Source organism: Enoplosus armatus, chromosome 23 (assembly GCF_043641665.1).
Source record: "Enoplosus armatus isolate fEnoArm2 chromosome 23, fEnoArm2.hap1, whole genome shotgun sequence".
NCBI lineage: Eukaryota > Metazoa > Chordata > Actinopteri > Centrarchiformes > Enoplosidae > Enoplosus > Enoplosus armatus.
The window spans coordinates 16024067-16037283 of NC_092202.1; the positions used below are offsets into that span (position 1 = coordinate 16024067).

At 43.1% G+C, this 13217-nt stretch overlaps 1 protein-coding gene across 1 annotated transcript in view; it reads left to right on the top strand.

Moving 5' to 3' along the window:
• The window catches only part of ablim2 (actin binding LIM protein family, member 2), a 61519-nt gene that overhangs the window by 13200 nt on the left and 35102 nt on the right, over positions 1-13217 (top strand). Inside the window, exons 3-6 of the mRNA XM_070930263.1 lie at positions 3377-3560; positions 10163-10275; positions 10599-10725; positions 11175-11268. Coding sequence (XP_070786364.1) covers positions 3377-3560; positions 10163-10275; positions 10599-10725; positions 11175-11268 — 518 coding nt within the window. The remainder of the gene's footprint in view (positions 1-3376; positions 3561-10162; positions 10276-10598; positions 10726-11174; positions 11269-13217) is intronic.

A 13217-nucleotide genomic window follows, 5' to 3' on the forward strand; every position in this document is an offset into this window, starting at 1 on the left:
GTTGCTATCACTTTTAAAAGGATGTAATGGTTTCTGGTTGTGTTAGCTGTATAAATGATGAATGGGCTCAGCTGCTGAGCTGCTTAAGCAACTAAGTTATAATACAGTAAGAAGAGGAGTCTATGTGCCAACTGGCAGTGCAGGTATAAATATACAGGGAATGAAAGCTGACGGGAAGCCGCACCTCTGTCGCCATCTCTTCCAGCTCACCATTTCTCTTTCGTTGTGGTAGAGCTGTCTTTAATTCTTTTGGGGCAAGTCTGAGTCGTCTCAAGTCATCTGAACAAGTCCAAGTCAAGTCAAATTTTTTTGTCAAGTCACAAATAATTTGATACAACTCCAAGTCAAGTCTTAAGTCATCTGAAGCAAGTCCAAGTCAAGTCTCAAGTCTGTCAGACCTAGAATTAAGTCACGTCTCAAGTTATTTTAGCCAAGTCAAGTCTAAAGTCCATCAAAGTAAGTCTCAAGTCATTTCTCAAGCCTGTCAGAGCAAGTCTCAAGACAATCGTCTCAAGTAATTCAAAACACGCATAAGTATGCAACATGCAAAGTCTCTAATTCGAGAGGAGCACAAGTCAAGTGTCTGTCAGAGTCTCAAGTCATTGGAGACAAATCCATGTCAGTTCTAATGTAAATTATCAAGTAATTCAAGACATGTCTCAAATCAAGTCTTTCAAAACAACTTTCAAGTCATTTGAGACACGTCTGTCATGTTTCTTTTTTATTGTTCTGGGATTTTAACAAGTCGAAACTTGACACTTCTTTGAAGTCTCAACCTAAAAAAATTTGCTCTAGAATTATTCTAGTCCAGCCAGTATTATCGAAATCTATGTTAAAGCATCACTATTATATACTATATACTATCACTATATGGCCAACATTGTAAAGAGGGTTTTTAGAAACACTCAAAGGGCTCCTCATTGGAAAGTTATGGTGCTGTAAAGAGTGCTTTAAAATTCAAACACTTCCTGACCTTTCATTTTTCATATTGACTGTTATATCAGACAATGACAAAACTGCCCTTTTTCTGGGTGTACTCATGTATCTCATCCGTCCATCCATCCATCCATCCATCCATCCATCCAGCTTTCCACTCTGCTGGTGTTTACTCCATCAGCCCACAGCATTATCTCATTCTAGACAGGTTGCCAGACATCTGAACCGGATGTAAGGGAGCCGGTAGCAGCCACTGGAAAGTATGTCGTCTCACTTCCTGAGAAAACATTCCTTCTCGTATTGTTGTGGTTGTTTTATTAGCACGCTGTAACCCCTGTGAGGGACAAAAAAAGTGAAATGGTGCGAATACTGGACAAAGGTTGTCCAACATGTCGGTCAAAGTTTTAAGGGGATAATAGGGTGGGAGCGTTGGATTGTTACGTTACTGGCCAGAAATGCTGACCTTTTTTAGTGTTTATTTTCACTGATCTGGGTTAGGTGTTACTGATAGTGTGTGAAGAGAAAGGTACTAGCGCATGCAAGTGTTCTGAAAACAATGGGATGTTAGTTATTGTAGTTTAGTCTTACCAACACAGTCAGCAGTTGCAGCAGCAGCAGCAACAGCTCTTGGAGGCCTTTAATGTACTTTTGATATCAAGAGAATCGCAGCCTGAAACTACAGGTGCTGAACCAACACGTCAGAAATATGATGCTGGGTTTTACTTGGACTGGCTCAAGTTACTAACCGATTTGTAAAGAAGCGCGAGCTAATGCTATCTTATGACCAGCGCCGCAAACGGAGAGAGGAGGGTGGAGAAGTTTAGTGCGAGGAAAGTGAAAAGCATCTCAAGATGACCATGCTCCGTAGAGCAATAACTCCCGTATATAGTTATATGCTTGAGAGGGTGCATACTGGAGGTTGGAACTTTGCGTTTCATTGTTTGAGCCGTCTGCCAGCACCATGGACATCAGTTTATATTGAGACTTTAATGAGAGCTGGGAAACCCACCGGCACCGCTGCGACTGTGCCTGGGTGTGTCTGAGCCTTTTCTGTAGAGCATGTGTGTGCCTTTGCAGCGTGTGTTGTGGGTGTGTGTGTGTGTGTGATTTCATCCGTGTTTTGTACAGTACATGTGTCACCTCTTACCTTCTCTGCAAAGAGCATTATGTTGTCTTACCTCATACCTTCACACATCCCTGCAAGTTCACTGAGCAGTCCCGGGGTGCGACACCAACCAGCGCAAACACCTCTCATCTATCTTTCATGTCGTTTTTGCCAGAAAGAAAGAAAGAAAGAAAGAAAGAAAGAGTGGAGGGAAAAGAAAGGAGGGGTATTGTTTTTGCTAAAAGGGGTGGAAAAATAGAGTGAGGCTTCCCCTGAGGTCGTGGCTGGTCTGTGATGTCATGCGGTTGCCATGGTTACTGTGTGTAATCATTGCGTGTGCATGAGAGGAGACGGTGATTTGGAGTTCCAGTCGTGTATTGTTAAGAGCCAGACAAAAAGACAAAGTGCCGTCTTTACACACACACCCACACTCACACACACACACACACACACACACACACACGTTAGTAACACACCCATTCTGACAGTATGATGTAATTGGCTCTTAAAGCAGGTTGACTGGCTCTGCTACTCCTTTTCATATGAATGTCTGTAAATAGGTATATGTGTTCTTGTATTTTCTTTTTGTATGTGCCTTTTATAGTGTAGTACAGTATAGTATACTGTAGTATAGACTAGTACAGTATATTATAGTATAGTACAGAATAGTATAGCATAGTATAGTATACTCTAGTACAGAATAATACAGCATAGTATAGTATACTGTAGTATAGAAAAGTACAGTATATTATAGTATAGTACAGAATAATATAGCATTGTATAGTATACTGTAGTATGAATAGTATAGTACAGTATAGTATACTCTAATACAGAATAGTATACTATACTGTAGTATAGCATAGTATAGTATAGTACAGTATAGTATACTCTATCACAGAATAGTATAGCACAGTAGAGTATACTGTATGTAGTACAGTATAGCATAGTATAGTCGATAGCCAAGATGTTTGTGTGTACTAAAACTAAAAGCTATACATCCTGTGGTCAGTTAGCTGCATTAAGAGAAGACATGACCATGAAAAAAGGGGTAACGAAGCTGAAGCTTGTCCTTCTCATTTCTGACATATTTTGAACAATGGCGTTGATTGAGGAATTAACTGGAAGCCATGTCATGTTGCATGGGATGGGTAAGGGTTAGGGTCAGGGTCAGGGCATTTGCATTTTCAACGCTTCTGCTTTTAAATGTGTTCGGTCATCAGTGTTGTCTAATCTGTCCTCCTTCTGTCCATCCTTCCCTTTTCCTATTCTCTTTCCCCCTCTCTCCTTCCAATACCCTTTCAACCTTCCTCTCTTCACCCCACCCCCTTATTGCAGTATGTGGTTGCGAACTGGCCCAGGGAGGCTTCTTCGTTCGGCAGGGTGAATACATCTGTACTCTGGACTACCAGCGACTGTATGGGACCCGCTGCTTCAGCTGCCAGGACTTCATCGAGGGGGAGGTGGTGTCCGCCCTGGGCAAGACCTACCACCCCCGCTGCTTCGTCTGCGCCTCCTGCAAGTAAGAAACAGGGTTGTGGGAAAGTCATTTTCAAAACCATATTTAATTCATGAATTATCCAGCTGCTTCTTCAGTTGTTTCCTTGCAAGACTCGCAAGTTACGGCAGTGAGTTGTTACTTGACTCACTTAGTCTTGAGTCTTATGACTTGACTTGATACCCTCCTCAAGTGGAAGAAACATGCAACATATTCACAAAGCAGGTAAACTACCCAGCTGGCTATAGTTACAGGGAACATGTCAGTGACAACGAACTAAGCCATGCAAACTCCCATCACCCGAATATCACATGATGATTGAAAGCTCCAGAACAGCTGCTAAACTGACCTGGAGGTGACACTGTTAAACCTCAACCTAAACTTTAGGACTTGACTTGGAGCTTGTCCTTGCAAACAACTTGGTCACAAGTCTGTTGCCCATCTCTATTCTTGCCAATGCAAAGTTTTTGGTAGAAATTCAAAGTGCTTTATATGTATTGCTTTAAAACATTAAATAAGAACAAGATAAAATAAGAATAAGGTGTTGGATATTATAAGGTAGTTCCAGATGGGAGTGAAAGGCGGATGATGCATTTCGTCAAGGGCTGGAGAGAACATAAAGGTTTTTAACCTGGATTTAAAGGTAGTCAAAGTCCGGGGAAGTCTCATATCTTCTGGAAGTTTAAGTAAGTATATGTGACTTACTGTAGAGAGAGAGAGAGGTAATGCAAAACGTATGTATCTTCACCCACTGGTTGCCTGACCCCTCCTTGTACTTTCCCATAACTAAAACAGCTCAAAATTGAAATAAAAAAAACATCTTTCCAGAGGGAGGGTGGGAGGGATGGAGATACCAGCAGTGTGTTTTGTTTTTTTACACACATCATCAACAGCAAGACTCCTCTGGTGTAATTTACGAGTGCATAAAACTGTAATACACATACATAAATATAGGGAAGCACATGAAGACACGTGTCACTGCAAGTCACAGTCGTCGTCACCTGTTTCCAGCCATGAGCACGCTTCTACTGACTGTGTAGTGTGTGTGTGTGTGTGTGTGTGTGTGTGTGTGTGTGTGTGTGTATGACTAGTGTTGTTTCTCAGGCCTAGAAAGGTAATGGGAGCCTCTCTCCAGCAGGAATTCTAAGTGCGTGGTCAGTCAGTGTGGCCACTTAGCCCATTCCCACAGCTAGTGTTGAGTGTCTCTTTGAACTGAGGGTGGGTTTTCTGTGTGTGTGTGTGTGTGTGTGTGTGTGTGTGTGTGTGTTTGTGCTATCATACCTTTGGCGATTCCTTTGCTGAACCTGAGATCAGAATGTTCCAGTGTGGCGTTTGAGGTTTGTAACGTGATCATCAAACTCCTGCGCTCCTCTTATAACAAATATGGCTTTTGTGGTGGCAAAACACACAGGCTTATTGTGTGGAATATAAAAATAGGGCTGAGAGAAGGAGAGCAGATAGACTTCAGACTCGCTCTGTGTGTGTGTGTGTCTGTCATGGTCCCGGTGCTGTATTGATCATCAATAATCCGTCAAGAGTAATCCAGCTCTGTTTTTCGCTCTCACTGTCTGGGTTTTTTTTGTCTGTTTTTGCATGATGTGCCTCTTGCATGCCGGTGCTACCCCACAATTCATCTGCAACATCAACAATACGAGTATTAATTAGAGGTGCACAGACACGTCATTATCTGCATCTGTGTCTGTTCAACCAACAAAATGATCTGTCTCTGTATCTGTATTGGGCTGGAAGAATGGAAGTGGGTGTGGTTTATACCGAAAGTCATGTTAAATCGGGCAAATGGTGTATTTTCTAACCTAATATTAATTGGCAATGCAGTTATTGTGCCTTCAAAGCATCGAACTGATTTAATATTGGCATATAATTCATTACATAGATTTCCACATCCTCATACTGTACTAATTTCTCTCTCAGAAGGTGAATTTTTAACATTTTAAAAAAGAGCCTCGAGCCAATGCTAGCAGCTAACATTGGTGGTCACAACGACACTGCTAACACGCTGATGTTATCGCACGAGGTATAATGTCCGCCATGTTCGTCATCTTAGTTTAGCGTGTTAGCATGCTAACATTTGAGAGTTAGCACTAAACACAAGTGGGAATGGGAATCTCATTAGTTTTGCATGGTATTTGGTCACAAACACCAACAATTTTGACCTGCTAATGGCACTCGATTAAAAGTCAGAGGATCAGAATCAGAATCAGAATCAGAAATACTTTATTGATCCCCGGGGGGAAATTGTACAGTACCGGTGCTCCCATTCCAGAGTAGAAAAATAGCATAATTTAGAACTAAAGGCATGTACAAAATATAAAAATAAGAAATAGAAAATAAAAAATATACACATTTACAGTATTTAAGTGAAGTGAGGTAAAAAAATATATATATATACAGTAACAATGTATATATATGTATGGATGTGTTGCACTGTAGTGTATAACTATATATGTATTGCACTATACATGTATTGCACTTAAACATCCACAATAAATAGTGAGGTAGTGTATGACAGGTGAAGTAGATACAGATACAGATTTCCAGTTTCTTCCTGAGTGTCTGACACTCAGAGGGAGGAGTTGAACAGTCTGATGGCCACAGGCAGGAATGATTTCCTGTGGCGCTCTGTTGTACATTTGGGAGCAATGAGTCTCCCACTGAAGCTGCTCTTGTGTCCGACCAGTACGTCATGGAGAGGATGTGAGACATTGTCCAAGATGCCCCGCAGCTTAGACAGCGTCCTCCTCTCTGACACCACCGTCAGAGAGTCCAGCTGCACCCCCACAACGTCACTGGCCTTGCGGATCAGTTTGTTGAGTCTGTTGGAGTCCGCCACCCTCAGCCTGCTGCCCCAGCATGCAACCGCATAGAGGATAGCACTGGCCACCACAGACTCATAGAACATCCTCAGCATAGTCCGGCAGATGTTGAAGGATCTCAGCCGCCTCAGAAAATAGAGACGGCTCTGGCCCTTCTTGTAGAGGGCATTAGTGTTCTTTACCCAGTCCAGTTTATTGTCTATGTGAACTCCCAGGTACTTGTAATCCTCTACAATGTCCACACTGACCCCCTGGATGGAAACAGGGGTCATCGGCGCCTTGGTCCTCCTCAGATCAACAGTCAGTTCCTTTGTCTTTGTCACGTTGAGCTGCAGATGGTTCTGCTCGCACCATGTGACAAAGTTCTCCACAGCAGCCCTGTACTCCTCCTCATCACCTTTGCTGATACATCCAACTACTGCTGAGTCGTCAGAAAACTTCTGAAGATGGCAGGTCTCAGTGCAGTAGCTGAAGACGTGGTGAAGTACTCCACATAGCTGGGGGGCACAGGCTTTAAGCACCCTGGGGCTGACACCATCGGGGCCTGCAGCCTTGCTGGAGTGGAGTCTCCTCAGCTGTCTTCTAACATGGTCGGCAGTGAAGCACACTGTAGAGATGACCGGTGGGGGAGGGGTGGTGTCGTCAGGTTGAAGAGTGCCGTCAGCCTGGGGACTGGGGGACGAGGTGTGAGGAAAGCTCTCACAGGGGGGTGGGGGGCTGTGAGGAGCAGGAGGGGGAGGGGGGAGTGGAATAGGTGAAGGTTGGAGGCAGACAGCAGAAGAGTCATGGGGGGGTTGAGCAGGGCCCACCGAGTCAAATCTGTTGAAAAACAGATTAAGTTCGTTGGCCCGGTCCACACTGCCTTCAGCTCCTCTGTTGTTGGTCGGCCTGTAACCCGTGATGGTCCTCATTCCACTCCAGACCTCTCTGGTGTTGTTCTGCTGGAGTTTCCACTCCAGCTTCCTCCTGTACTTCTCCTTGGCCTCCCTGATCTTCACCTTCAGTTCCCCCTGGATCGTTCTCACCTCGTCTCTGTTGCCAGCTCTGAAGGCCCTCTTCTTTTCATCAGGATTCATCCTCAGGCCACAATGAATTTGACTTTTAATTCCTATAAACTATAATGCATTTTTAGGCTAGTTTATGTTATGATCTTTAGGGTAAAGTTATTGGCCTAACATGCTTGAAATGAAGGTAACATATCTAGAACAAGGTAGAGGCAACGAAGGCTCTGACATATCTGTGTGTTACACACTGCTACGTCGCTGTTGTCTCTAAGTTATGGTACTGTCAAAGAGCTGTATTGTTCAGCGATCACAGTTTGATGGTAGATGGTAATGAAAACAAGGTTTCGATCCTACTTGGATCTTCGTCAGGTCAGAAATGTTTGAAAATGGACACCAAGAGGCTGACAAGCTCTGTGATGGTGTCATCATCATCATCATCACCATTTGTCAGATATTCTGACCTCACGAAGATCCAAGTAGGATGGAAATGTTGTCATTATTACACGTTCGTGACGTGGAGCAAGTGTGCATGCGTAACCTTTTTTCATTGATGCTATTTTCTGATAGCCCTGCTATGCTACGTGATGTGCATATAATTAATCTCCTTCATTGATGGTAATAGTTGGTAATTCACATAGTATTGGTAATAGTATTATTATTAGTATATCATTTCTAATTACGGTATCCTTCCAATTACCTTATTTCTTTACATTTTTAGCCAATTCTATACATAAAAAAATAAGTTTTGTATGTATAGCACTTTTAATATATCAACCGTACAAAAATTAACTACATGAGTAACCTTTAATCTCAGCGTCTCCAAGTCTGCCCGGATGTATTGCTCTCGCAGTAGCTGGCTGTGACAGTGTGACAGCAGCTCTAATATCACATTTCTGCAGCACGTGGCAGCCAGTCAGAGTCCAGAATCGTCATTTCTCCTCTACTTGACTCAGTGACAGCAGCTTTGCTGGAGCGGCATGTACAGGGCAACAGCCTGGAGACATTAACATTGTTTCATTGCGTTTGTAATGTCCCAGTCAGCAGTCAACAGTCAGTATAATGGCATTTGTCTCTAAAGGCATTTTGGCCAGTGAATGAAAGTACAATTAATTAATTTGATCATGTCTGAATGTTGAAGCTAGTGTCAATGTGCCGTAAGTTGCACTTGATCAGTTGCCTCCTAGATGCTTCCTCCAAGAAAACTTTAAACTGCAAAGAAGAGTGATTCAATTTGTCTCATAAAAAAAGATGCACTTTCAACGTCCCATTTCATTTTTAATGTATGTCTTGGTGGAGACTTGGTCATACCTAAACATAACCACACAGCATTAGTAATGTTGGGTGATAAGGCCTGTCTTGCAGTTCGTCCCAAAGGTGTTGGATGGGGTTGAGGTCAGGACTCTGTGCAGGTCAGTCAAGTTCTTCCGCAGCAAACGCGGAAAAGCTTTTCTATATGGAGCTGCTTTGTGCATTAGGGGGGCATTGAAACAGGTTGAAACAGGAAAGGGATGAACACACTATTGAAGCACACCATTTATTGGGCAGAACAGAATGTGTGCAGGACGAAGCGCTTCTCTTGGTCTCTAAATGTGACAAAGTGTGTACCCCACAGTTAAGTTCTGGGACCACGTCTTTTTACCATTAATAATAAAACGCCTGGTTTGGATGTTCTACAGTGTAAAAATATCCACTTTTACGCAAATAACACTGTTATTTACTTCTTTGCTCCATCTCAGAAAGAAGCTTTCTGTCATTTGCAATCCGCTTTTAACGTTGTACTGTATTGAAAGTGGTTTTAAATGCTCAAAAAAACAAAAGTACCATGGTTAACACATTCTAAGAAGAAATCAGACCTCCTGTTTTTCACTATGTTGAGACTGAGTCAATATCTGTGTGCAAATATCTTGGGTTTGTAATCGATAACTAAAGAAAAATAATTTATTTCTGTTCTGGACTATCGAGACGTCACATACAGTAATGCCTTTCCTCGATGTCTTCACACGTTAGACTCTTTTTACCATGGTGCTCTGACGTTTATTACAAGCAGTAAAAGTACACAAAGGCTTGCGGACAAGGGCGTTTGCATCAATACAAATCCAAAATCAATTCAATAAAACCCTTAAGTGTAAGCTTTGAGAAACAAAGAACTGGAATTTTGAAATGGATGGAAAAGCAAATCAAACATTGGATATATTTGGTTAAGAGCCCCATAATGATGTGTTGTTTCATGCAGAATTTTAGGGTTTTAACAACTACTTTTTACTTTTACTTTCACGCAAATTAAACATGATGGGTAATTTAAGGTTTATAAACTCAATATCTATAAATATATAAAAAGTTAGAAAGTACAACATGTTAAAAGCAAACAAACAGACAAAAAACCTTTCAGAGATTTTTTGGGGAGATTATAACACTTTCTTTGATGGGTGGAGTTCTGTCGGGGTATTTAGACGAGTAGCCCCAGCACCCCTGCTCAACATGTCTGTTCCTTTTTACTAAAAGTGTCCAGTAAAGGTTACTGCTCCCTCTGACCACATCTAGTCATCAATATATTATCATTGTTTTTATGTAATATGTCGGATCAGGGAATTAATTGAGGGATGGGAGGATTTTACTAATCCGTCCTCACCCTGCCTTTAAAAAAAGCTGCTCAGCCACCTAAAACACTTTTGTCCAATGATGCTGTAAATCTTGTTTCCGAGGGCTTAGAATACATTTGTAAGCCTCAGGAAGCACAGACCGCGTCAGTCAGAAAGCCCTCCTCTGATGATCTGTTTTCTGTTTGCAGACAGCCATTTCCAGCCGGCGACCGGGTGACATTTAACGGGAAGGAGTGTATCTGCCAAAACTGCACCCAGCCTCTCCCTGCCAACACCCCTGCACCCATACAGGCTGTCCACAGTCAGTACTTTGTTTATGTCTCCGTCTCTTGGTCTGTCTCTCTAAAGCATAAATCATGCTAAAAGTAAACTTTTGCACACTGCAAACTATGATTTGTTTCACTGCTTGTTAATATAATTTTCTCTTCCCTCCGTTAAACTGGCACTTTCTTAAATTGCGTTAAGTCCTTCCACTCCCAGGAAACCAAAATGTCCAATTTTCTTTTCGTCCTTTTGCTTAACGAAACCAAACTACTCTAGAGGCGACACTTCCACTCAGTCAAAGTCAACTTCAGTATGATTTCTCTTCACATATCGGCTAATCTCCCTCCATCTTCCGTGCAGACTGCTGCGGCTGTGGGAAGGAGTTTAAGAATGAACAGTCTCTTGTAGCACTGGACAAGCACTGGCACCTGGGCTGCTTCAAGTGTAAAGTCTGCAACAAGGTGCTCAATGCCGAGTACATCAGCAAGTAAGTCATTATTTGGCTTTGGCAGCCCTACATGAGCCTGCATTTTAACCCGTTATCAGATGGGTAGTGCACAAAACTTCACTGAATGAATCAGAACTCTTTATTCGGCTGTTCAAATTCTATCTTTGCTCTAGTTGAGTCTTTGCCCACTAATGTCAAACTAATGTCATGAAATCCACAGGTGGTTAAGACACTCATCATATACTGTGATCGCAACGTCCCATTTGTTTCTTGACTGTGACCTACATCCAGTAACTATATTGACAGAATGTATTAAAATCTATTATACAATGGCAGCCAAGAGCACCCTTAGACTTCATGGTTGGATGGCTGCAGTGGGAGCTCCACCCAGCGGCCGGGCTCTGAGCTGTCTCCTGCGCAATGCGAAGGGTACCTGATGCTCTGTGCCGTCTCTGATCTGTGATCTGACCCTGTGTTTGTCACATCAGGGATGGGATCCCCTTCTGTGAGATGGACTACCACGCCATGTTCGGCATCCAGTGTGAGAGCTGCAAGAAGTACATCACCGGAAAAGTCCTGGAGGTAACGCTGATTGCATTCGGAAAGGAATACTCCGTGGTAGCTGCTATCACGTGGTTCTATGTGAATAGATAGAACAATGCCTCATTCATGGCGTGGGTGGATTGAACAGAATGAATGAATGAGCCGAGTGAAAGATGGCTTCTTTTCTTTTGAGTAGGGGACCAAATATGTAGATACGATAGCTTAATAAGCTATCTTAGCTTGCTAGTTACTGTAGCTGGATGAAAAAAAAAAGTGAGATACGCAGACATAAAGCTGTCACTTTCCAAAGTATGAAGTTTGAATGAATGAGAGCAAACATGCAAAACAACTTGAGCACACACCCACATGGCCTAATCCTTAGCTAGTACCCAGGAACAGTTGGTATACTAGTGATACTTTCTGTGTAATATTCTACTTATAGCAGTGAGAATGCGTCTTCGAATGCCTGACGGACACAAGATAAACACATCAAAGGGGCCTTGCACCAATTTTACCTGTCAAAGTCAAACTACCTAGTTATGGTTAAGTACCCGTTCTGTATATACAGTACACGAAGTAAAAGTTCATTTTCTGCATAGGCAACGGAGAAAACGTTGAAGGCTTGGATGGAAATGAAGCTTCCCCGTTGAATCATCAGTATGGAAGATGAGCAGCCGTCTTAGGAAATGTCTGGTTCTTTGATAAACGTTCAAAGGAACAAACCTGTGTCTGGAGACTCGAATGTATGACAGACGCGTTGCAAAGTGGGCACATTAAGTTGAAAAGACATGGGCGTGTGCCAGAGGCAGGGAGGGTCTGAAGGAAGATGCTAGGGGGTTGCGTTATGGGAAGAGTGGGATCCAGCATTTTTGACAGTCATACTGGGGGACTAGTCGGTCCACAGGCCACGTTCCTCTTTACATGCCATTGTTTATCATGTTCTCTCTATGTGCTCTACTGCAATTATTGCGCATAACGTATCCTGTTGTTTTACATTTCCTCGCACTTCCTCATTCTCCTATTTCCACTCGACAGATTCTAGCGTTGGCCCCGTTTCCCCAAAGCAATCATTAAAATTTCAACAGATCTTATACACCGCTGATGCAGATCCACAAGACGCGCTGCTGGAGGCGTTGCCTTGTGTTATGTACAGATCTGGGACCAGCTCCTTTTCACGTGCAACTTTTTTTGGGGGGGGAGCGTGAGCTCTGCTGAGATTATGCATCGGTGTGCGCCGGTCCTCTGGGAATCACCAGCCAGCCGGGAGCGGCTCCGTTGTTGGGCCTGCTTGGCTATTCAGCACGATTTCACTCTGGTTTTTGGGGGTTTTTTTTAGTTCTTTTTTTGGCCGTGGGCTTATGGCTTTGACCTCACTCTCTACTGCACACACACACACATTACGTCTCCTTGTTCCCTTTCCTCCTGCCCCCCTCAGGCAGGTCATCCATTCACTGTCACTCACTCTCAGGTACCAGCCTGCCTCTGTGAGCCATTAAACAAAGCCAGAGACAGCTACAGGACAGACGACGCATTCAGCCCGCTGCCCTTTTGAAAAACACCATCGATGACCAACTATTTTTTTTCTACCTGTTATTCGACACGATGCTGTCATTAAGTCGCGTGTATGTGTGTCATTGTACTTCCTGTATGTGTGTTCGTGCATGACCTGATTGAATGGCATATATATAGAGACGTAGAGAAAGAGGGAGCTTCGCTGTAAATGCACCTTCTAACACGTCATGTGGGAAGACAGACACTCGAGTCAGAGCTGTATCCTACACCCAACTAGACCAAAATAGTTGGGAGATGCGGCCAAAGAATCTGACATCGGGATTATTTCACTTTTTACCGGTACATTTTCACCTCGTCTGTTTTGGAATTTGTAGGGATTAAAACAAACTCCATAGTGCTGAGGGGTCAATGGGCGAAGAAAGAGTAAAAATCGAGGTTCGCCGCCTTGTCCAAGGGCACCATGACGTGTAGGAACG